This window comes from Callorhinchus milii, unplaced genomic scaffold, assembly GCF_018977255.1.
Source record: "Callorhinchus milii isolate IMCB2004 unplaced genomic scaffold, IMCB_Cmil_1.0 Scaffold1, whole genome shotgun sequence".
Lineage (NCBI taxonomy): Eukaryota > Metazoa > Chordata > Chondrichthyes > Chimaeriformes > Callorhinchidae > Callorhinchus > Callorhinchus milii.
In genome coordinates this window covers 49192254-49218368 of record NW_024704742.1, presented here as the reverse complement: position 1 = coordinate 49218368, position 26115 = coordinate 49192254, and the positions used below count along the sequence as shown (strand labels likewise).

The 26115-nt window shown below is 40.1% G+C and overlaps 1 protein-coding gene across 2 annotated transcripts in view; it reads left to right on the top strand.

Annotated features, from left to right (window-relative positions):
- Positions 1 to 26115, top strand: part of atp8a1 (ATPase phospholipid transporting 8A1) — a 208567-nt gene that overhangs the window by 115085 nt on the left and 67367 nt on the right. For both annotated transcript variants that reach the window (XM_042341636.1, XM_042341647.1), the window contains 4 exons: positions 1153 to 1217; positions 13619 to 13791; positions 16193 to 16376; positions 17515 to 17625. In XM_042341636.1, the coding sequence (XP_042197570.1) occupies positions 1153 to 1217; positions 13619 to 13791; positions 16193 to 16376; positions 17515 to 17625 (533 nt within the window). The remainder of the gene's footprint in view (positions 1 to 1152; positions 1218 to 13618; positions 13792 to 16192; positions 16377 to 17514; positions 17626 to 26115) is intronic.

Genomic DNA, 26115 nt, shown 5'->3' with positions numbered 1-26115 from the left:
GGGTGGTTATAAAAAAGAATGGAAAGCAAACTGCAATTCATCGAATATAGCAAAGAAAAATCCTTCATCAAGGAAAAAAGTATTACAAAGTGCTAACACAAGCTAACCCTTATAGGTTAAATTCCTAACCATAACCTTGCCTCTTTCGTTTTATAGGCTCCATACTTGCTGTTGCATATCTAGAGTAAATATGGTGACTGTATAAAAGCTTTGTTTTGCATGGAAAGTTATACACAGGACAGTAATGCTTTTCCAATTCATACATTTGATTTCTATTTTCTTATTGATCTTGGATGCATTCAGTAACATTTGAGAATTGTATCTAGAAAGCTTTTTTTCCCATTACAGAGAGAATGTTTTTAAATAAGTTTTGAGTTTTAATCTTTGATCAATTAACTTAGACTTTCTACACTGAACTAGTGTGCAGCAGTGCCTCAATATGTGTGTCTATTTAAAGTTTGCTGAAAGGAAAAGAATATTTATCTGAAGTTCAGTACTTTTTTAAACTGTTTGTATAGTGTTCTCTATGTATTAAAATAGTGATTCTTCAATGAAACAAATTATTAAATGTTTATGACTTAGTATCACAGATACAGCATTTACTGCAAAATCAAATTTATTGCTTGTACCCTTCACACTAATAATATGCCTTGCATTTGGAAAAGCACTTTCCATGTCAGGAGAACGTCCCAAAGTACTTGTTAGGATTTACTGTGAAGTGGAGTGACTGTATTTATCAGAAAACACAACAGCCCAATTGAGCAACAACAACTTGCATTTATGTATCGCCTCTCACACAGAGTAGCGTCTCAGAGAGCTTGACAGTGGCAGAGCACAATGCCGAGCTGAGGGGAGATGACTGTACATACGGTCGAATAGGAGGTCTTCAGGCGCAACCTGAAGATGGGGAAGGAAGGGGCAAGGGGGAGGGACAGAGGAAGAGTGTTCCAGGGTTTTGAGGTGTATTGGCTGCTGATGGTGGAACAGAGAGCATGAGGGACAAGCAGAAGGCCAGAGGTTGTGGGTTGGGGATTAAGCAGGCCGGAGAGAGAGGGGTGTGCCAAGACATGAAGGAATTTGAAAAAAGTGTGAGGATCTTGAAATTGAGCAATGAGCCATTTCTCACTGTGTCTTTGTTTTGTCCCTAACTAGGATACTCCTGTAAACTCCTGACAAAAAACATGGGTCTCATGATTTTAAATGAACATTCTCTAGATGTAAGTATCGAATCGCTTTTTTCCCCTCTTTCCTTCAATTTTTAATTCATGAAGTTGTATGACTCTTTTTTCCTTCCGTTGATTGATTGTCCAAGTGGCTAGTATTTACAAGTGAGCCTTAACAACAGGATAGTCGATACATACGGAAAGCCATCTCCATGCTTTAGAACAGAGTGGTCCAGCCTTTTGGCTGCTGGAGGCCGGATGCCCTATTTGAGAAACGTCCGCGAGCCACATAAGCAATATTTTTGTGTTTCCCTTCGAGAAACGTAACATGACATTTACGGTTTATAAAGGGAGGGGATGAGCCAGATGAAGGTGGAGGGAGGGGCTGATGAAATCGGCCCATGGGCTGCCAGCTTTAGAGTATCCAAACCAGACTGAGAGTTCCAAATAGGTATGCCACTTCCATGTGAACATATCAGTGTATCTGGAGGAAATATTAGCTATGGTAAGCAAAAGGCAAATTTTTACTGTTTATTTTTAAATGGCAAAGGGCAGGGGATTGTCCCTTCGAATTACACAACAGATGGAACAAAAAGTAGCGCAATTAAAAAANGTTCTGTGAATAAATCTTGTATTTCGGAAAGAATGTTATATAGGAAAATGTGGCAGCACCAGCAAAACAACGTTCCACAGACTTTGAGTTGAATTCATTTGAACTGTTTTAAGTGTAAATTGTAACAGTAGATTTCTATCATTCTCCTGGGTAGCTCAGCTGCACCTCTAAAAGTAATTGTTCTGACAATGGGAGTGCAGCATGGCATTACATTTATGCTGTAATTACCATTTATATAGCGCTTTATCACTTCATGTAATAATAATAATCATTGCACTTGATAAAGCGCCCTTCACATCAGGAGGGCATGTCAAAGCACTTCACAGCATTTACTGTAAAGTTTTGTGAGTGTATTTCAAGGGAAACGGAGCAGCCAATTTGCCCACAGCAGTGTCCCACAAACAACCTTGAAGTAAAAGACCGATTTTATCTGAGGGATTGTAGGCCAGGTGAACTTAAGCAAATGGAAAGTTTTAAATAAGAAAAAATAAATATTCAAGTTGGAATATTAATATAAATAGCACTAATTTAGTTCTAATGACCAAATATTCCATTATTTTGAAGACTATGGGAGGGATTTCTCGACAGTCATCAAGCCTGTATCTGTTTGAGCCAATGACTAAAGTCTGGACTTTCTACCTCTTGAATATAGAAATAAAGGTGATAGTCCAGAGAAGGTCGTGATTATAATGTCAAAAGGGCAGTCGTTTTTGGTGATTTTTATCAATATTTAGTCACAATAATAATACGTGTATTATGGTATTGTGCCTTATAACGTTGGGAAGATGTCTGAAAGCGCTCCTCCAGGAAATATTTTTTTTACTGTGAAGTGTAATAACTAGTTGTAGGCAAATGCAGCAACCATTTTGCCCACAGCCTATGTCACACAAACGGCCATGAAGTGAATGACCCATTTTATCAATTGAGAATTGTTGGTCCAGACACCAAGACACCAGGAGAAACTCCCTTCTCTTTTCGAATAGTGCCATGGGATCTTTAACATCCACCTGAACAGGCAGGCAGGACCTTGGTTTAACGTCTCGTTGATGGCCTCTCTGACAATGACTTGCTCCCTCAGAATTGCATTCCGCCTGGACAGTGACAGCCTAGATTAGGTCAAAGTCATGAGGCTTGAATCTCCAACCTTCTGACTTGGAGGTAAGAGTGCAACCAGCTGAGTCAAGCTAACACCAAACTTCCCTATTCCCTTGTTTCTTTCCCCAACCCCCTCCCCTAGCAAAATATTTTTTTGGTAATACTTGGGACAGTTGGCTTAGCGAGCAAAAAAAGCTGCAAGGACAATAGAGGGAGACAGATTTCCTAATGAAGAGTAGAAAAATAAAACAACCAAACAAAAGAGGAAATCCTGAAGGGAATTAAAAGTGTAATGAGAAACTAAGATCAAAAGAATCAAGAAGGAAGAAAACTATTCGATATCAAGGGAAAATAAATTGTGTTATTTTAAAAAAAATTAACTTAAAAAAGTCAAAAATATTTATTTTATTGGGAGTCAAATGCCAAATATCCCTCAGTGGAAAAATGCATTGCCCACACAAACGCATAGGCCTGCGCATGCATGTACACATACACCACATAAATTCAGCCCACACACACAGACGTCAGCCCCATGCACACCCCCCCACACACACATACACCACACACATTCAGCTCCCACAGATACAGACCTAGGCCCCATACACACAGAATTCAACCCCACCGCCCCCCCCCCCCCCCCACCACACACATTCAGCTCCCACACACACAGACCTCACCCCTGCCCCCCCACACACATACCACACGCATTCAAGTCCCACAGACACAGACCTCAGCCCCCACACACACAAACCCCAGCCCCCACAGACCCCAGCCCCCACACACCCAGACCCCAGCCCCCCCACACACAGCCCCCAGCCCCCACACACAAAGACATCAGCCCCTGCACTCCCCCCCACACACACAGAACTCGGCCCACACACACATACATTCACACAGACCTCAGCCTCCCCCCCAACACACACACACACATTCAGCTCCCACACACATACTCAGCCCCCTTCCACACCTAACCCACGGACACACATACATTTAACTCCCACACCAACAAAATCACTCGGAACCCAGCCCCCCCACCAAGTCAAACATACACACATACATAGCTCCACCTACACACGCACATTCGGTCCTCGCATGCATGCACACAAATGCACTCAGAAACAGAGGGAAGGGGGTCAACACTGGTGTGCGGATCAATGATTTGGTGTACTTTGTGAAGCAATTCAATTGCATTTGCACATGTCTGCATGAGTCCACACATCAATTTTTGAGCACAATTTTAAAAAGGAAACTAATTTTAAAAATACGCAACATCATTATATGGCCTTTTTTTTACAATACACAGCGATATTTAAAAGATTTAAGATAACAAATAACTGTCTCTTGCCTCCTCTCTCACTTTCATTCTGTCTCCGTTGCTCGCTTGACAGCCCGCTCTCACACACGCACTCTGTCTCTCATACTGTTAGTAGTGAATTACCCCAGGACTTCAGTAATTTATTTGGAGTTGTGCCAGTGCAGGAAAACCATTCTGGGATCCTGGGATTCTGCAACCTGACCCTATTTGCACAATTGTATTGAAAATAATGACAGAAGTGATAACGCATATCACACCCAGTGGGAGGTTCACATTCCATCCAATGCTCCCAACTCCAGTTTAAATCAAGTTTTGGGCCATGGAGAAGTTTGCAATGCTCAGTCTTTATCCTTGTAAGATTTAGCTGAAACACTGGATTATCTTAATTTACTGCACTGCTGTCAACCTTGGCACGCTTTTACTCAAATAGGCTTGTTATGGAGAAACTCATGCTTGCTACATGTGGCTCTGCTCCAAGTGCTATGGTTCTGTTGATGATGTAATGTGTTACACCAGCTGATACCTTCACCCACAAAGCATTCGGAGAAGCCCTCCATTCTCATGGGAGGGTGTTTTTTTTTTGCTTCCATTTTCGCATTCCTTCAGTTTCCTCTCTGCTGCTGGGATCAGCTCACTTCTCATTATCCAAAACCTTTTTCTAAATGCAATACATTTATATGGCACCTTTCACTGAGCACCCAAGCTTGGGGTTGGGAACTGAAGAGGATGGGGAAGGGAGAGATTATTCAAAGTGAGGTCAAAGAGGATACCATGTGGGATTTGAACAGAGGGTGGGAGAGTATGGGTGATGAATGCTAGCAGGCAATTTGAGTCGATAGCCTCCGAGGATGTCCATGGGCATGTACTTTCCAGCTAGGAGACTGGCCCACTTCACTTTGAGGAACAGCAACTGTCGCAAATTTTGTTTTTCTCCTCTTTACCTCCCCCCACGTAGATTTATCTCATTATCCCAGTAAGATTTCAAAAAGAAAAGGGACTTTCTCCCGGTATCCTGGCCAACAATCCCCCAAATAAAAATCAGCCAGTCACTTCATGGCTGTTTGTGGCACGTTGTGGTGCGCAAAGTGGCTGCTGAGTCCCCTACAAATTACACAGTCACTACACTTCCCAATTAATCCTGTGCAGCCTTTGCAATGTCCTACCGACATGCCACCTGAGATCAGGTAACTCAGCACAGACAGTTAACAAACGCAGAACCTTAGCATGACTTCAGAAGTGATGAAGTTGCATCACATACCATGGGAAGTTAATATTCCATTGAATGCTCCCACTCTAGCTTAAACCAGGTTTTGGGTCATGCAGAGGTTTGTAGGGCAGAGTCTTTATCCCTGTAGGATTTAGCTAGGATACTGGATTATGTTGATTTATGATAGACTGAGAAATTTGGCACAATTTTCTTCAGTATGCGCGAGCATCTGCAGAGAGTGAAGTTATTTTTCTTCTATTTCTATCCTTGATCTCCCAAAAAATATTCACTATGTGTAGCAAAAAGAACAAGCTCCCATGCCACTACCAAATACTACTTTGACACTTATGAGCTTCATTAGAGTCCCTCAATGAAATGTGACCTTGACATTTGATTTTCATAACATTATAGATGGGGACGTAGCTGTGCAGAGACTGCTCAGTGCTGTTTTCACACAAGATCACAGGATTGGTCTGGATGAAGAAGGCCATTCGGCCCATCCAATCTCATCCCTCCAGAAACCCCCCCATCGTAGCGTTCCTTTAACACAGCATCAAGCTGCTTTTTAAATGAATCCAGTGTCCTGGCTTCTAACACCTGTTCCTGGCAACCAGATAAATTAAATAAATAAATAAATAAGTCATTGATTCCCTCTGCGTAGGAAAAAAAAACTGCCTAGTATCTGACATTTACAACGCTAAACTTGTGTCCTATTCTACAGTCATGATGCATCCTAAAGTATTGATCTGGGTTTACTTCTTCAATCCTATTTAAATCAGATTACTAAAACTACCACCATTGAATTATATATCACCTTATTTGTACACTGTTTTTCATATTGGGAAGATGTCTCAACATCTCAAAGCTTTTCACACAGCTGACTGGGAACCTGAGGTAGAGGAGGGCAAGCAGGGGCGGAGTGCTGAGGCGGTGGATGGTGGAGGAGGAGGGGCTGGGCTAAAACATGGTCAGATAGATAGGTCTTTGAAGGTAGGGACGGAGAGACAAGTGGAAGGACTCTGGGGCGACACTGCAGAGATTGGGGACAGAATGGCTGAAAGCTCATCCACTGACAGCATGTACATGAAGCTGGCTGGTGTTTCCTGAGCAGATGGAATGCCAGTAGAGCGAGGGATCTTGAAAATGAGGATCTTGAATTAAATCCACAGGGGCTGTATAGCCAGTGAAGCTAAGTGAGAATGGGGATGATGAATTCACAGAACTGGGTGTGAGAGAGGACACACACTGCAGAGTTCTGAATGGTCTGAAGCTTGCGTTGGCTGAATGCTGGGTAGCCCAGCTAATTCTGAACCTATTTTTCTTTTACTTTCTTAAAAATGAACAACTATTATCTAATTGTAAAGCAACATTACTTTATTATGTGGGGAATTGTTATTATGATGTTTCAGTCTTGACCATGGAATTAGATTGTGGTGCAGATTACAGACCAAACATTTTCACCCCAAGAGAGAAAAGTCATGAAAATCATGGGGTGGTTGGGAGGAGGAGGTGATTTCACCTTCCTCCCCCTCTCATTTCCCCCCTCTTCCCCTCTCATTTCCCGCCTCTCCCACTGCCTCTCTCCCCTATCTCTTTCTTTCTGGCCTTTTCCGTGTGTGTGTGTGTGTGTGTCACTATCTCTTATATTTCCTATGTGTCTCTCCCCCTCCTTCCTTTCACTCTCCCCCTGGCCCCGGCCTCTCTCTCCACACCATTCCCTCACATTCAGCATCCAGTTACAAAGGAGCATTAGTATAACTGAGCCTGGGTAGCAGATATACTAGATCGCTGAGCTGGAAAATGATGCAAGACACAGAGACCTAACTGGGCAGGAAAATATTTTTGGAAGTGTGTGATTTTTATTGAGGCGTTTTTAATTATCTAATGAGAGAAGCCTGAACTGATGTGAATTGATCCAATAAGTTTCAGTAATGGAGGCACATCAAGTCATGGGTTGCTTGCTTTGTCAACAAGCCAAGATATATTAACTGATTTGCTTGATACTGTGTGATGATAAAGCTGTGAAAGATAAACATTTTATCTTCCAAACGTTGAGTGAAAAGAATTAGCTGGTCATTTACCAAGAACAGGGTCAATAAAGATGTAATAGCAGCTCTGTTTGAAACTTTCCTCTGCTCATTTGCAAGTGGACTTTATAACAGTGTGAGATGCTCTTTAGTATTAGCTTGTTTCACTCCTGCCTTCGAGAGAGAAGATTATGGGTTCAAATCCCACATTAGGACATTGAACTCACCATCTTGGCTGATGCTCCAATAACAGTATTGTGGGAACGCTGCATTGCCTGAATCACTGTCCTTCAGATAAGACGTTAAAACTGAGTTCCTGTCTGCCTGTTTAGGTGGATCTTAAAAATCCTATAGCACTACTTGAAAAGTGAAAGGAGCTGCTTCTGGTGTCCTGATCAATAATCCTCCAGATATAATCATTCAATCATTTCATTGTTTGTGGGACTTTTCTGTATGCAAATTGATTGCTGTACTTTCCTGCAATTACACAGTCATTACATTTCAGGTTTAGACTTTTTTGAGGAGCTGACAGCCCAAATTGACTATTGGGAAGCAATATGATGTAGTATATTTAAACAACCAAGAAGCTTTCAACAAGATGTCACATGAAAAACTCTTCCACAAACTGGTCACTGGGTACCAAGGACAACACATGGATGTAAATGGTCTTTGTTCAGGGAGCTAGGCCAAAATGGGGAGAGGTACTAAGCAGGGTACCACAGGGGTCTGTACTGGGACCCCTCCTCTTCCTCTTCCTCTTCCTCCCCTCCTATTAATGGCCTGGATTCCATATCCGTGTAATATTGCTACATTTGGAGATATATCAAGTTGAGAGGACCTGTGGAATCAGAGGACTCAGTAAAGGTCCTACAAAGAGAGCTTCGTAGGGCTGATAACTGGCAAATGAAGTTTAATACAAATAAATGCAAGGTATTACTAGAATACTAGAATAGGAAACACAAGTACTCCATGAACAGGATTGAACTTGACAAGGGGGAAGTTGAAAGATCCAGGACTATCAGCTGACTTGTCACTCACTATGTCAAAGTAGTGTGAGGCAGCAACAAACAAGACAAACAGTATGCAGTATTCAAGGTGAATATGACCGCAGTACTACTAACAATAATCCTTGCATTTGATATAGCATCTTATCACGTCTTTGAGACGTCTTAAAGTGCTTCACAGGATATACTGTAAAATGAATTGACTGTATATTTTTGTAGGTGAAACATGGCAGCCAATTGCACACAGCAGTATCCCACAAACAATCGTGAATTGAGTGACCAATTTATTATTTTTTTTTAAGGAATTATTACCCCCAGAAAAGTGATCTGCCAATCGAGGTGTGCGGAGTAAGGAAACCTGCCCAACATTTCGCCCTACCAGGAATCGAACCCAGGTCTTTCGCTTGTGAGGCGAGTGCTCTAACCACTGAGTTACAGGACTCCATTTAGGCTGTACTGTACAGTCTGAGAATGATGTCTGGAGATCTAAATTCAAGTGGTTTAACAATATAGCCTAGTTGCATTCCTGTCTCCGAGTCAGAAGGTTATGGGTTCAAGCCCCATATTAGGACTTTGATATGGGATATATTGATAATTGCCCTTTGCAACTCTAAACATGTTATTTTTTTCTATTGTCTAGATACAGCCTAAAGTATTATTCTGGGTTTACTTTTTAAATCCCATTTAAAATGTTATACACTTCTATAAGATCCTATTTGAGATGTCTTCTCTCAAGCTTGAAGAGTACTAGCTTGTCTTATCACTGTTCATAGCTCATTCCTCTAACACTGGTTATTATCTTTGTTACTTTGCCTCCAGGGGCTGTTTTTTTATTCATGAATAACAAATTTTATTTGAGGGATAGTTGGCCAGGACATCGACAGAAATTCTCTTCTTTTGAATCGTGCCATGGGATCTTTAACATCCACCTGAATAAGCAGATGGAGTCTCAGTAGAATGTATCATCCAAAAGATGGCATCTCCAACAATAAAAATAAACTAAGGAGTCGCTTGTTCCAGATGGCTGTCTCATGCACAGTGTAGGAGTCTGAGAGCTAAGAAAAAGATAGACCCTGATGTGGTTATGTCATAATACCAAAGATAACTTAAAGGTTGCCTCTCTCTTTTTGTTAATTTAAACGTTTCTGTGCTGGTGCAGACCTGAGGTACAGTGTGTGTTGCTTTATCAAATGTATTATTAGGATCCTTCACAATAATCAGAATTTGTATTATTTACTGTTGCGTATTAAGTGGCATCGAATCCAGAATGTTATTTAAAGTAAATAAAATAATCCTTCCATTTAATATTCCCCCTTTCACATCAACAGGACATCTGAAAGCTCTTCACAGTATTCCCCGTAACAGTGTAGTGACTGTATTTTGTAGGTGAACGTTACATGATTGAATGGTGATGTTTTCAACGAATTCAGCATGGGCTCCAGTGTATTGGCTCAGGACTCAAACTTGCAAACTTCTTGTCTGTATTGACATTGTACAACACAGGATAGTCTTTACCCACTCAGTTATCTGGCAGAGCCGCTCTCTTTGTTGAAGCTGATCTTCATCTATTACACTGACCAGCCTAAATAGCGCCTCTAGATATATTGGGCTCTTCAGGCTAGATTAGTCTGCAGTAAGCACTACGAGGCAGGCATCTGAAGATGCTTATGTGGAATCGATAAAAACACAGAACTGTATCATTTGAGTGCATTGTCTTCTTGGGACTTAAAGGGAGGAGGGAACAGGTTAGGCTAGTGACAGCTTCTCAATGGATTCCCTGTCACAACTAATGCAATAGGCTTACCTGGGTTGTACCCATTTGCTACTGTATTCTGTATAACACTTCCAGATTCAAGCAGAAACAAAAATGTCCACCACAAGTCTTGGAGTGTTAAAAGACATTTATAATAGGGTGCAACTACCTTTCATTCAGTTGCAGAAATAAGTGTTAACAGCTGTTGTAGATTTCCTGGTAATCTTTCACTATCAGCTCAATACAGCTATGTCTTCCCTCAGTCTGTGAAATTTGAACCAGTTGATCGTAAATATTTCCTTTAGGTAAAGTTTCAGCAGTTTGTTATGGCAGTAAGTTAGGAGTCCCTGTAGATTGTCTGTAATAGACAATCACTTCATGGAAGGCACATCTTTACGGGTTACAACAAAACTTGTTTTGAGAGAGCAGCTTATGAGAAACCATGCAACAGCTCTAACAAATCTCTATTTGTTTGATAACTTGCAATGTTTCGCATTTTCTCAATGATGTGGTTTGGATTGCAGACTGTGAAAAAGCAGCTGAGACCTTTTTAACAGTAAAATTGCTATGGTAAGATTCTCTGCTGTGGATACATGTGAATTTTGGATTTGCTCCAAATGGTTATATTAGATTCTTAAACCTCTGCAGTAAAAATGTCCTAAGGAATCTCACAGGGCCCTGTCTGAGTTTTGAATCTGATATTTTGTGGTGTGGGTAAGTGATTTGCTTCCTGTATTACTGGGTATAGTGGTTAGTCAGCGGATCGTGAGAGACTGTCAAGTCTCATTATGGTGCCTTTTGTACTGTGACAAGACTCCCTTCAATCTAATTTCTCCTGTTAACCTGTGCATTCACTTCTCGTGATGTATTGTTTGCCTGGGTTTGATTTGATTTGGCTGAATGTTTCCTGTATTTCCCCCCCGCCCCCCCATGTGAAGTTTGCAAAGAGTTGCACATCGAGAAAAGATTAATGTTTTATGAAGAATTCCAGTCTGCAATTTTTTTTACATTAAAAACATCAGACTAAAAAAAGCACAAGGCTAAAATCAGTGTAAACATGCCACACTTAATGATTTAGGTTACTACTTGTGGTTGTTTCAGCTTCACTAAACAACAAGATGCATCATCCACAGTGGCTTCACATTACTGGTCCCAAATGAAGTTTACTGCTATTGTAATTTTTGTTGTGTTTTTGACCATTAAACCCTATAACTTTGGAAAGCTTTGCTAATTAAGTAGAACTTAAAAATAAAAACTATTGATTGTTTGAAATTTGAAACAAAATAGACCCATGCTGGAAGCACAAAGATAGCCATCGGTAGCTGAAAGAGACAGACAGGTTAACATTTTGGATATGACTTGCGTATACTGGATTAAAGTAAAGGATGAAAATTAAAGTGGTATGAATGTAAATATAAGGAGTGAGCTGTTGCGGTGCGAGGGGAGACGGAAGAGTTTTTCTCGTGTTCATAGCTTAGGCTAACCCTCTGGTGCAGTACTCTGGAAGCATTGCATTGATGGCCTTTGGGTGACGTGTTACCTTCTACTTGTTCAGGTGGGCGGTAAAGATCTTGTATGCTATTCGAAAAGAGAATGGAGATTTTTCTGATGTCGTGATCAACATTCCTCCAGATAAATTGCTCAATAACTTTGTGACTGTTTGTGGGACATTGCTGTGTGCAAATTGTTTGTCATGTTTATCTACAAGTAGACAGTACACATGACAGTAATCGCCTATGAAACTCTGAGATGTTTGGACATTATAGACTATATCAAATGAAAAAGTTATAAATCGCAATTGCTCTTGAAGCCAACTCCTCCAGGCAGCTTCGGGGCTTCAGAACAAACTTGCTGCCTGAGCTCCTGTTTGTACTGGACATTTGGCTTTAAATTGCAGTGATTTTGACAAATTTACTACCAAAATGCTGTTCAAAACTAGTCTTAGAGTTAAACAGAATTGGAACATTAGACTTGTATTTAAAGAAAAATGCACATTAGATTGGATTAAACTTGATTGAAATACTTTCTTTATCACTAATGTAAGTAAAGACTGAAGCACAATGACATTTCAGGTACGGTGTTTGCCTCATGTAAATGTAAATGTTTCTCTGCAAGATTCTCTGCTCTGGATGCAAACAGCATTATGCAGGAGGCTAAGCTACCTCTCTATCCATTGGGGACTTAATTTAGATGTTTCTATGTTTCAATTTCCCTCAATTGCCCAGTGAGTAAAGGTATACAGACCAGAGTTGCAAGTTCAATTCCTAGTCTGTTCTAAGTAAGATGATCTCAGCCAGAGCAACTGTAAGGCACTGTATTTGGTCTTGGTGTTTCTGGGTTACATCAGATTATATAGAATTTACAGGACGGAAACAGGCCATTCAGCCCAATGAGTCTGTGCTGGTGTTTATATATCACATGAGCCTCCGCCTCCCCCCTGAGCCCTTCTTTCTCAAGTATGCTTGTGTATTAAAATCATCTATTTTCAAAAAACTGCTGCCTTTTTAAATTCAATGCTTTTATGTGTTCCAAACGTATCATAGCAGCGAAGAACTGTACTTGAAGTCAGTCGGTGTTCCTATTGCTGATCACTGTGCAGTGACTTGCCAGAGGTTGCAGGTTGAGCACTGGGCGAGGAGAGAGAAGGGCAATACTGTAGTACTCAAACTTCTGGAGAGTTGAGATTGTTTCCGCACAAATGAAGCAGATTGGTATCATTACTGTCTCAATTTTGATGCCCCACAATGAAATAGCCTGTAAACACTCATTGTTAAGGCTGAGATGTAGTTTAGGTTGACATTCCAATGCAGTACTGGGAGGGTATTGCATTGCTGGAGGTGCCATTAAACTAGACATTAAACTGAGGTTCCTTCTGCCTGTTCAGGTGGACGTTAAAGATCCCACGGCACTATTTAACAAGAGAAGGACGTTTCTCCCAGCCTCCTGGCCAACCAAATAAAATTGGTCATTCACTCCATAGCCGTTTGAAGGACATTGCTGTGCACAAATTGGCTGCAATGTTTACCTACAGTATCCACAGTCACTTCACTTTACAGTATCCTGTGAAACATTTGAGACGTCCTCTCAACAAGAAAGACCCAATATCAAATATAAGGATTATATAATAATGATCACTTACGTAAGATACTCAAGAGCTCTCAGTGAAGTATTGTACCCAGAGGAAGAAAAAAGTCAAATGCTTGATGTCTGTGCGGAGAGAGGGAAGAAAATTGCATGAATATTAGCTGTTTTTATACATTTTTTTAAAAAATGGTCTGCATCGATCAGCCAGTCACTGTATGAATATATAATTTGATTTTTGTTTGAGTGACAGTTTTTCTTCCCAGGTTTGAAGTAGTTCTATTTTCCTATTTTGTGAAACTTTTTATGTGAAATTTTATCACCTTGCTAAATTTCAGGGCTTATATTTTGTTTCAACAGGCGACAAGGGAAAAACTTAGCTTTCACTGCAACAACCTGGGAGATGCTTTACGTAAGGAGAATGATTTTGCACTGATTATAGATGGTAAAACCCTCAAATACGCACTGACGTTTGGAGTGCAACAATACTTCCTGGACCTGGCTTTGTCTTGCAAAGCAGTCATTTGCTGCCGGTAAGATCCACCAGAATGTGAAAATGTTTTGCTGACACTGTTTTGAACAAGCTGAAACCCTAGGTCTTGTAATAAGTAAAAGGACTACATAGCTCTTTGACATTTGGGACCAACAACAATTTGCATTTATATAATAATAATAATCCTTGCATTTGATATAGCACCTTATCACATCTTCAAGACATCTCAAAGCGCTTCACAGAATACACTGTAAAGTTAATTGACTGTATATTTTGTGGGCAAAACACGGCAGCCAATTGTGCACAGCAGTTCCCCACAAACAGTCGTATTGAGTGACCAAATTAGTTTCATTTATTTTGAAGGAAATATTACCCCCAGAAAAACAATTCGCCAAACAACTAACAACCTACCTACTGCTAGGTAAACAGAAGCGTGTGGAGTAAGGAAACTTGCCCAACATTTCACTCCGCCGGGAATCAAACCCAGGTCCTCTCATTGTGAGGCGAGTGCTCTAACCACTGAGCTACAGGACTCCACCCTTCTTGCATCCTTCTAGCATCTCCGAGCGCTTAACAAGCTAGACATGTTCAAGCAGCACATTGTTGAGGCTTTATTTAACATTGGGAGAGACAAAAACAAAATGGGTATATGTTAAACAACTGTATTGAACTGGTATTTTACAGTAATATCTAAATATCTAACCAACTTCAAAGTTAAGTCTGAATTCAACAATTTGCCAGATTTGGGCACTCTGAAATGCTGCATGAAAAGATTGAGACCCAGGTGGAATTTCTTCCCAAAAGCGTCATTAGGAAAAAGAACCTCATTCTACCGATTTACCTTCTTGAAGTAGTCCATATCTTATTAAAGAATCACATTATTCCTGATTTTTCTTCCACCACCATATTTTTTTAACCATTTTATATCTCACCCACTATCTTTCACTTTGAGGCAGCGTGGCCATTGTTGTAGTCGTACAGTAGAACATGACAGGCTTTCAACGACTTGCCCATTTTTAATTTTTTTTAAATATAACATTCAGGTGCAAGTTACAAATTTTAGGACCAACCAGTTGAGCTGATTCAGTACAACCAGCACCAACAATTTTCCATTCATATGGTGTCATTCATATCAGGAGAGCATCTCAAACTGCTTCACATAGCTAATTGGAAGCTCTCGGAGTTGAGGGATTGAGGAGGGTGGGAGGAGAAAGGTGACTAGAGCACAGTTGAATAGCAAGGTCATAAGGCAGGCTAGAGCATATTAATTAATCCAGGAATTGTATATTAAATCAACCCCATTGTACTTTATAGTGTTGAGTTATATATACAGTATTGGCATTTAATGTGAAAACTAATTTTCAAACATCCTGCTTACAGACTGTTGTGTGCGTCTCTCTCTGTTTCATGTCATCTTGGAAATTACCTCTGTGCAAGCTCATGCTGTTTATCCCACCTAACTGTTTAATTGACTCATTCCTCATGTACCATGGCAAAGTAAAGTAGGTGTTTACTTGTGACATTAAAAGACATTCCTGATGTTCAATGATGCCAGCAGGTAAAGGTCATTGACAAACTCGTCAAGGAATGAGCAAGGCATTTTCTCACCAGTTGGGTTCTCAATTCAGGAATGTAGTTTTGTTCCACATTTCTGAGACACTTAGAAATGGTGAACTCAAGTTTTACAATTATTTCCTAGCCTGGGTCCTTTAGGAACGTGTCTGTGGTTACAGCAAACTGTAAAATTTCACCATTCATCAGCTATATTTGTGGCTTGTTCTCTGATGCTGCGCTTTTCCTTCAGGCCTGCAGGCTTTCCTAACATTTATTACCTCAAAATAAGTAATTATACACCGGTACACTTGTGTTGACATCACATTAACATTATGGTTCAAATGTGTATGCTCGTGGCCTCCATTTTCATTCTTGTTTATTACTATCCGCAATTACTTTGAATTGTTAGCAGGCTTTAAATTGATATTGAAGGTTTTGTCAGTTTCTCAGAAAACATATTTGTTTTTAGTGAGCGTAAAGCTGCAACACGATTATTATTAGTAACCAAAGTTTCATTGAATTCCAGCATTGGCGGCAATGGCTATTAACCTCCACTGCACTATCTACCATATTTTACACAGACAATTCAATGTATTTTTTAAAAACAACATGTACACCTACGACCTATATTTACATATTGCCGATGCACCTTTCTAATTGTGCCTTTTTTTTTGCTCTTCATGGTGAAATTGATTGATCACCGATGGAAGTTATATTATCTGTTTAACCACAAGAACCACAAAAACATGCTTACTGACTTTGGGGATTTGCAGTAATGGATATTTGAAATTGAAACAGCAGCTTGTTTTATGCATGTTGTGTCGTTGTTCTGTTACAGACGTGTACTGTTTTCTCTCTGATGTGTTGTCTTGTTTCATTTTATTCAGAGCTTCTCCTCTTCAAAAGTCAGAAATTGTTAAGATGGTGAAGAAGCAGATCAAAGTTATTACACTTGCAATCGGTGACGGAGCAAATGATGTGGGAATGATCCAGATGGCACATGTTGGCATTGGAATTAGTGGAAATGAGGGACTGCAGGCAGCAAATTCCTCTGACTATTCCATAGCACAGGTAACTGAAGGACCGTACTTACTTGACTATTTGTGGGTCGTTGCTGTGTGGAAATTGGCTGCCGTTGTTCCCTCTACAAAATACACAATCACGACACTTTACAATAAATTTTTTGAAGTGCTTGGAAATATCCTCCTGACTAGAAAGGAAATATATCAAATGCAAAAATTATTATTATTATAATAGTATTTTTGCTAATATTTGATTTGAGGTGCACTAATTCTACTATTTCTGTTTAAAGAGGAAGAAGTCTTGGGTGATTTTTGTTTGAAGTATTCCGCCAGCTGTCTAGGTCACTTCAGTGATGTAACTGATAGGAAATGCCAGGTGGATGCGTGTGTGTAGGGGGCGGAGGGGGGTGTGATGTTAGGGAATGACTTCAAAAAAGCACAAAAGCCATTCCAAAGCCATCTGATTTCAAAAACCTTTGATCCTGGTAAGTTTGGAGCCATATCCAACAGTACTGAGATTTTGAGGGTGAAACAACACGACATCAGCTCCCATTGAAGTACACCTGTGAGAGAAGAGAATAGAGGGTTGTCGGGGGAGGTGGGGCTGGGTAGGGAGTAGGTTATGGGGGGACTCGCATGGAGTATAAATACTGGCACAGAGCACTGCTCTGTATCTCCATGGTTCTTCCTCTCAGTGACATCAAAGTGGTTTCAGGGAGAAATTCAAATAAAATTACATGTTCCTCGAAACGTGTAACCAGTAGAACACCTACACCAATGCTTTACTGAAACAAGGATGAGGCACCATATGAGGGTTGACTGATGTTCACAATCTTAAAGCAGTAAAATAGGACAGAAAACCGGATGACTGTTTAGAGTCATGACTGGTTAGCAAGAGAATCAAAATGTGTGAGGGTGTGATTTGACTTTGGAAAGCGTATATTGTAGAGAATTACAAAGTTCCAACACCATTTTACCTGCACTGTCTATTATTTTTGTTGCTCAGTTTGTATGTGTGCGCAACATCCTTTTCATAGGGTATTTCTACTCTTAGAATGAAACTGTCATAAAACATATTTTGATTGCACAGATTATGATCAAATGCAGAAAGAAAACCAACTTATTTTTTATTTGTAAAGATAATCATTGCGCAGTGGATTATCATACTCTCTGCATGTTGTTTCCAGTTCAAGTATCTGAAGAACTTGCTGCTGGTTCATGGAGCCTGGGACTATGACCGAGTAGCAAAATGTATCCTGTACTGCTTTTACAAGAACATTGTCTTGTACATCATTGAGGTAAGATGCCATATGATTATTGTGTCCCACACAATCTAAAGTCAATTATATTCCCTATGAAATCACAGCCAAACAAACCAATTTTGTGACAACTGAGCTCTTTTCAAAATGACTAAAACCTCTCCTTGAAAGCAATCTTGTATTGGGACCTCACCCATGGCATGACGGAGATTGTAAGCAGGGAGAGATGCTGTCATGCATTCTGTCACTTAGTAAAAGGCACCAAATAAAATGTTACTTACTCGATTCAGTGATCTGCATTATGTGACTGATTATAGGGGATATACAAGAGCACAAGGTTGTACTATTCTGCAGCATTCTTAACATTTTGACTCTGACTCTTTCAGTGTGGCAGCAAAAATGCCCTGAAGCTTTTGCAAGATTTTGTGTTGTGCATTTAGATGCATTTAGACATTCAGTAAACATATCAGATGTCAACAATTCGCAAACGTATGACAAACTATGCATATGCTTATAACCACTGGCTGAATCCCTAATCTTGAGCTATCATTTTCTGCATCATTGTCCACCCCAAATTGTTCTGACAGGATATAAATTCTTTTCCACGTTTCTGTCCCAGCTACCCCTGCACATGCTTTATTACAACTTTATTCCCCTTAGGATGTGCATGCTGGGCTTTGTAATGCGTCTTGTATTGGAATCTGCGGGAGCTTTATTGTTCCAGCTGAGCCGACAATATTGGATTTCATTCAAGAAATAACTACCAGTATTTCCATGTTTTTTAAACAAATTAACTTTCACAGGAAAATCTTGATGGAACAAAGAACAATGTCAGGTTGTCTTTGTCTCATGTCGCGAAACAAATAACCTAGCGAACCATCTTGTTAACTCTCTCTATGCCAAATAGATCCACTTTCAGTTTCCACTCAACTGTTTCACATGTATTGTGCAGAGCAGTAAATTTCTGTTACGCTTATTAGTGCATGGACATGCTTTCTGACGTCTGTGAAAATGATATTTCGTATTGTTTTCTATAATTCAACGTGGTATTGAGTCATACAGACCAAACGCTGGTTGAATCGTTTGGTTGATCCCAGCTATGATAGCAGTAAGTTGTGCTACAGTTGATTTCAGAGGAGGACAAAGTATCATTCAAGGTTTTTGCCCTGCTTTCAAACCAGTCACCTGCTGCAAAGTTCATATATACGGACACCACATAGGGACATGACCATGTTTGATACCACTGTTTCTGGACTCTTGTGAAGAATGATGACTCGCCCAAAGGGAGTCAGTATCATTGGGAGAGGAAGGAAGAAGTGAGTTTGTGTAATCAGATGCAGAAGTAAGAAAATTAGTGGAGGGAATAAGTGTATTTTTTTAAATGTATAGCAGAAAGTTGCGTTTCAAAGCACACATGACTGGCACTTTCTGTAAGAAATGGAAAGGGCAATATTACTATAGATTCTCGCTTGATTTACAGTAGCAATATGAAGGTATTTTTACATAGCATTATGAAAGACATTGTAAAATCAAGAGTAATTTACTTGTTAGATAACTCTAATGCACTGCTTGGACACACTGTTCTTTGGATGAGATGTTAAACCGAGATCCCATCTTCCCGTTCAGGTGGATGTTAAAAATCCCATGGCACTACTCAAAAAGAGTGGGAAGTTTCTCCTGCTATTCTGACCAACAATTTGTCACTCATTTCATGGCTCTTTGGAGGACATTGCTGTGTATAAATTGGCTGCTGTGCTTGCCTACAAAATACATAGTCACTGCATTTCACACAGTATATTTATTGTATAAAGCGCTTTGATACGTCTTGATGACGTAATAAGATGCTATACCAAATGCAAGGATGATTATTATATGTAAGTATATGTTGGAACATAGAATCTCTCTTAAATTGAAATTACAATATGGTTCCCTTGTACCTCCGTCCCCTGCATCTCCTAACATGAAAGGCACTGTATAAATGTAAATTGTTGGAATTAACCGCATAACACTTGTATTTTGTTTGATTCAGGAGAAAAATCTCACAATATTTTCTGTCTTTTTGCAGATTTTTAAGTGCAAAACATTTTGCTTTTCCCCAATTACTTATTGGGTCAGGTAAAGATAAACAACTTTAGTTTCCTACTGTAGGTAAATAAGGCTGATGAAGATTTTAATGGAGTTTTGTGTTGCAATCTTATTGAGTATCGGTAGTTTGCCTTGCCCATCATCCTCCCACCACTACCCTCCTTGCCCTCCAAACCTTTTAATTCCAACCCCCAGCTCAGGTGCAAACCCTTGACTGTCCAAAGCCTTGGGACATCCTCCTGACACGAAAGGCGTTAGATGTAATAATGTAATAATTATTAAATGTAATAATTATCGATTTTTTAAAAATTAGAAATCAATATGGAAGCCAGACATCGCCATAGAACTCCAGGGCTCGATGGATGGTGAATCAGCCAGGCTGGTTAGTTAGAAGGATTTGGATGGGCAAACCAATCACTGGGAGCTTCTCTCCACTTGGCTCCTGATAACCTGGCAAGGTTATTCCTAGCTGGGCAAGCAGTGGGAAGCTTACCAGTGCTCTGCAACAGTAGCCTGTGCATGGCTAGCTAGTTAAGCTCTTAACAGTACCCGCGAAGCACACTCAAGCCTTTCCCAAGCCTTGGCCTCTGCCAACCTGCATCTGAATTCTCCAAGGATTATGTAAGCAGAGTACGTCCCTCTGAGGACAAAGTGCTCACTCCAAACCAGACAAATGAAAACCATACATGTATATAAACTCTGGGTAGCTTGGCTTGGAGACTCTTAAGCATAGTGTTAGGTTTCCACATATGACAAGTTATCAAGTTAGGTTTCCAGCTGATCCCCTCCCCTCCACACCCCACGGAAAAAAAATTGATTTAGGACAGCAGGAATCCATCTTTCAACTGCTGATCATTATTTTCAACAAATGTTTTTTTAATGACTTTTTTGCAACTCTGTACAAACTCAATTTACAGTGGTCAGTTTTTTCATAAATACGTGAAATTAAATTCATCACAGTATATTAACCAGATATTGCATGTTTTCTTCTGGCACCTGACCTGTATTAAGTGTTAAATCGGATTATGCACGGATTGTTCTAAAATAACAGCCACTGTGTCGCCTTAAAGTAGTAATGTACTTGGAGTGCCCAGAGGCTCTATGGTGGGGCAACACCATGTGGTCATTCCTGTTATAATACTCTTTTGTCCCTTGTGGCAGCGAATAACAATAATCCTTGCATTTAATCTAGCGCTTGTGAAATGTAGTGACTGTGTATTTGTAGGTGAATACTACCCATTTGAAAGATCTATCAATGATAACCCTTTGACAGCAGAGCTATGGACTGGGCTGCTGTTCCGTGTGCCTAGAAGGCGGTGGAAGTAACAATAGAACAAAGTACACGACAGCTAACTGAGATAATGACTATAGATGTGATGGCATCCTTAGCTTGTACTCTTTTTGAGGGTACACCCAGCACCATAGCGGTGGCTGTCAGATCACTGTCAGAATGGCTCCGAAGGCAGGATTTGGAGGGCTTGGAGGGTGTGCTTGATTGCACTGGGCCTGGAAAATCATCAACCTTCTTAAAAATTAAAAAATAACACACTCTGCTGGCTGAGTGGAGGGAACGGTTGGGACAGCAGTGTCACAGGAGATCACAGAAGTAGAATGGGGCGAGACTCTAGAGAGATTTAAATGTGAGAACAGGGATTTTAAATTGATCTGCCGGGAGGTAGGGAGCCAATGGAGCCAAGCGAAGATGAATGGTACTATTGGTGGATTCTGGGTCGCTGAGACCAAAAATGTAGAGGGGGAAATGAATACCTTACCAGAAACGTAGTTTTAAGTACACTACAGATTGTCTAATTGCAATCTTTGGTCCAAGAGACCAGCAGTAATGCAAAACCGAGAGCAGTTCTTTAACTTTAAAGCTCAAGCCATGTAAACAACTCCCATCTGGTACTGCCATTCACGGCTTGCAAATCTTGTCAGGATCACACATGTCCAGCAGATTGGTGGGAAAGAATCTGCTGATCACTGACTGTCTCCTGAGCAGTGTGTGACCTGGCTCAGTTCACGACTGACCAAAAAGTCCATTTAAGAAAAAAAGTTGAGAGTAAAAATGCTTCACTAGTTTGTTTGCTTTTCTGTCTTGTAATACCGACATTTGTTTTTCAAACATGTTCATGCATTCGCTCAAATGATAAAATAAGGTTCATTTGTGAGCTGAAGCTGCTCATCTGGAGGCCAGCTGGAGTGCGATTGGTAAATGGGGAGTTTGTAACTTTCCTGCTTCTGTAATCAGATTTAATGAACCGCGTCGTGCTGTAGAGCTGTCGTGACATGGTACCTCTTGAACAGTTTTGCTATTGATTTGCGCAGTCTATCATTTGTTGGGAACATCTGACAGCTCGGAGTCAATAATTTTGTAAATCACAAGTCATTTATCTTCAACTGTACGTATTTCAACCTTCCCCATACACAGAAACACACAAATTGTCTGAAAATATAATGCTGTTGATTACGATACAAATTCATATTTATCTTTACGTCAGGAGGCCGTGCCAATGCGCTGGTAGTCGAGCTGGGAGTGGGGGCAAGGGCAAGGGAGTGGGGGGTGGAAGATGGCCCAAAGCGAAGTCAAAGAGGCGGACCTTGAAGGAGGCGACAGAAGGGGCAGTCGAAAGGAAAGTTCCAGAGAATAGAGGCAAACACACTAAAAGCCTGACTGCCGAGGTTGGGACAGAGAACGTGAGGCTGACAAGTGCTCACTGAGTGGAGGTAGCAGTTGGTTGGTAGGGTTTGAGAAGGTTACAGAGGTAGAGTGGGGAAAGATCCTAGTCTTAAACCCCTCCCGCACTAGGATCTTGAACTCAATCCGCTGGGGATGGGAAACCACTGGAGCCAGGCAAGGATGAGGGAGATAGGCGGATACACTGGGGAGCAGAGAATTGGCGTATTCTAGCCTGGACATGATGAATGTGCAATTTGGCTGCCGCGTTTCGCCCACAAAATACAGTCAATCTACTATGAAGTACATTCTGTGAAGTGCTTTCAGACATTTCAGCGACATAAGGGCTATATCAAAAGTGACAATTATTATCCTTATTCCTTTTCAAAAGATATTGAATAATCTCAGCCGCTGTTATCAAATTTGATGCTGGTCTATTTAGGGGTCTGCTTTGTGAACAATAGGTAGGAAAGCTGCTAAGATGACTGCCTGGAAAAGATTGAGACTCACACTGTTCATAACATTTCTGAACAGAGATGCACTGTTTCAGGGTGCACATTTTGGACCTCAGACCTTTTTCCACATTTTCTTCTCAACTAACAATTACAATTCTAATGTTGGGATAAAAATGATACAGTTACTATTTATTTTGATTAGGAAAGCTAATATTAGGCAGATTAAAATTCCTCAGGTTTCATGGAATTGAAATCAAGCTTCAACTTCTCAAACTGAAATGAAAATTTTATGATTTGCTACTTCACTGCCTTTGTCATTCAGGATAAAATATTGGTTACTATGCAGTATATGAATTAGTTTGAGAAATTATTGTTGATTACGGTGCTGATTTAGAAAGGCACTTCATGCTACCACCTGCTTTATAATGATGATAATAATCCTTGCGTTTGATATGGTGCCTTTCATGTCAGGAGGATGTGTGAAAGTGTTTCATAGGATAGTGTGTAGTGTCCTGTGGTAGCCAATGTGCGCACAGCAGTGTCCCACATACAGCCATGAAATGAATGATCAACTTTATCTGGGGAATGTTGGCCAAGATACCAGGAGAAACTTCCATCTCTTCCAATAGTTCCATGAATCTTTAATGTCCACCTCAGCATTCATTTCCGGGACCTCAGTTTAACATTTCATCCAAAGGTCAGCACCTCCAACAATGCAGTACTGCAATACAGTGACACATCAAGTGTCAGCCTCGAGTATACGAGTTCAAAGTCTCAATGTGGGGCTTGAACTCACAATCTTATGTTCATGTTTTGCATTCAAAGTTTTTTTTAATTTTAAACTCTTTCACTCCCCCCACCCCAAACCCAAGTCATCTAAGCATTTAAAAGTACAAAATTCTTACATTATGCAAGAATTATTATTACAAAATTGTGATTCTGTGTGGAAACCGTGCAGCTGCAGATCTTTAGTGTTGTATTGTAAGTGCTTACTTTATAGTTTCTGTCACATCATAGAAACACGGACCGTTGGTGCTGTGATGTCACAACAACATTGGTTTTACAAAGTTGGCATTTTTTTTCAAAAACAGAAGAAATGGATTGCACAAGCATACATAGAGAGAATGGAATAAAGAGTTGTGGGGGAGGCCAGACAGGAAATTAAGATGGGTAGAGTTCAAGTGGAGTATAAAGACCAGCATGCATTAGTTGGGCTGAATGGCCTGTTTTCAGATTGTAAATTCTATGCAATAATAAGACAGAATAAGACAGAAGGGCAACACCTAAGAACTTGAAACCACATTGAGACAATGTAAATCAGTTGGTATGAAATGGAATGTGACATAGATATGATGGGCTGAATGACTGGCACTCTTCCCTGCAGAAAAGATCTGTGTTTCTATGATGTAATAGAAACAATATTAAAGCAAGCACTTGGGTTAATAGAGTTAACCTTTTTCCCGCATAATTGTTTACAGCAATTGGATTGCACAAACATTCACAGAGTGGGATAAATTATGGATTTTGTTTGGTTTTGTGTTGATACTATATTGTGTATTAATACTTAGATATTCTCCTTTGCTTAGGATTTTAATTGCCGGATATGTGTGAATGGTGAAATTAAATATATTTCTGAAACCCTTTCCCATAACTGCAACAGAATTTAGATCTCACTTTTGCACAAGTAGCTCACTAAAATTAGACCCATGTCCTCCCTAGGTTAATGAATGGATCACAATAAATACTGAAAATGTGAGAAAGTCTTCACTCATCAAACAATTTCTGAGAGATTCTCCTTTTAATGCTACTTGTGATTATTGAGACTTCATCGTTCCATTCTATGTTTTCCATTGTTCAAGGGAGAGGCTGGGACAGAATAGTCCCAGGAGATCACAGAGATAGGGATAGGGTGACACACTGGGACAATACAACAATTGCCATGAAGAGTAATGTAGTCCAGGTGATTATTTCAGACTTCGACAACGTTTGAGTGAGAGTAATACTTGCAATTTTACCAATATTTGTTGGTCTTGCCATTTCATAAGATTAACATTATGTTATGCCTTCTATTGTGTCTTAATTTATACTATTCAGAAAATTGTTCTTGAAGGTCTATAAAGTTCACAGAGTACACTTAATTCTCATTATAGTGAAGTCCCAGGAGAGAGAGATTTTGTGTGTTATAATGAGGTGCTTGTTCCACTGATTGTTCAATAAGTGGCATGAAATGTCGCCTGAAAGATCAGCAGTCACGAACATGTGGCAATATAGAACAACAACAACAATAACAACAAGATTACATTTGTATAGCGTCTTTCACGTCAGGAGGACATCCGAAGGCGCTAATAGAATGTAGGATATTGCAAACCAAACCAATTGTGAATTGTTACCTAGTTTCCATATCTTGTGGAGATTTCAGTTTAAATCATCTCTAGCTGTATTTTTCCATTGCCATGTGCAGTCATACAGAAAGCAAATCTTATGCAAACTATCCCTGTTTTTACCACAGACATTGTTCATAACATTTCCACAATCCACTGCAAGGGAAACAATTTTACAGTGGAAGAAAGGAACGATTGGTGTGTTTTATATAGAATCTAGATAATGAATATACTTTCTCTAGTTTCTTTTTTAAAAAAAGGCCTTTTTTAAAGGGCCAGTTCGCTGTGAAAATCTGGGAAGGCAGACATAATAGTTATTCCACACCTTGACATACAACAACAACAAAATTACATTTGTATAGTGCCTTTCACTTCGGGAGAATATCCCAAGGCCCTGGGCAATCAGTGTTTTGGACCCAAGCTGGGGTTGGGATCGGGGAGGATGCAGGGCAGGGTGAAAAGTACAATACAATTACAGGGTAAAATACAGGTTAAAAAGTAAAAATTATAGCTCCCATTGGAGGAAGCTGAACAGTTTAAGATTTTAGTATGAAGGATTGTCTGGATACTGCTTTGAATTGAGGCATTCAATAATGTTTATCGCAACATTCATTCAATATGCAAGAAAAGCCGTGTTTACCCAAGTAGACATTTTTAATTAGCAAACGGCAACATTGAACAACAAAAAGACATGATTTTATATCGAGAGAAAATTTAAAGAGAAATGAGTGACATCCCAATCTTTCAATGGCTACTGGTTCAGTTGTATAGTTTCTCAAACTGCTGGAGTACAGCAGTGCAACACAAAGCAATATAAATTGTTCCTCTGACCAACTCATTCCGTCTTGAATGAAATAAGTAATTCGACCGGTTGGGTTTGCTCTTTCTTGATGGATATACAATTCTTGCCCATCCATTGGAAGACTTGACAATG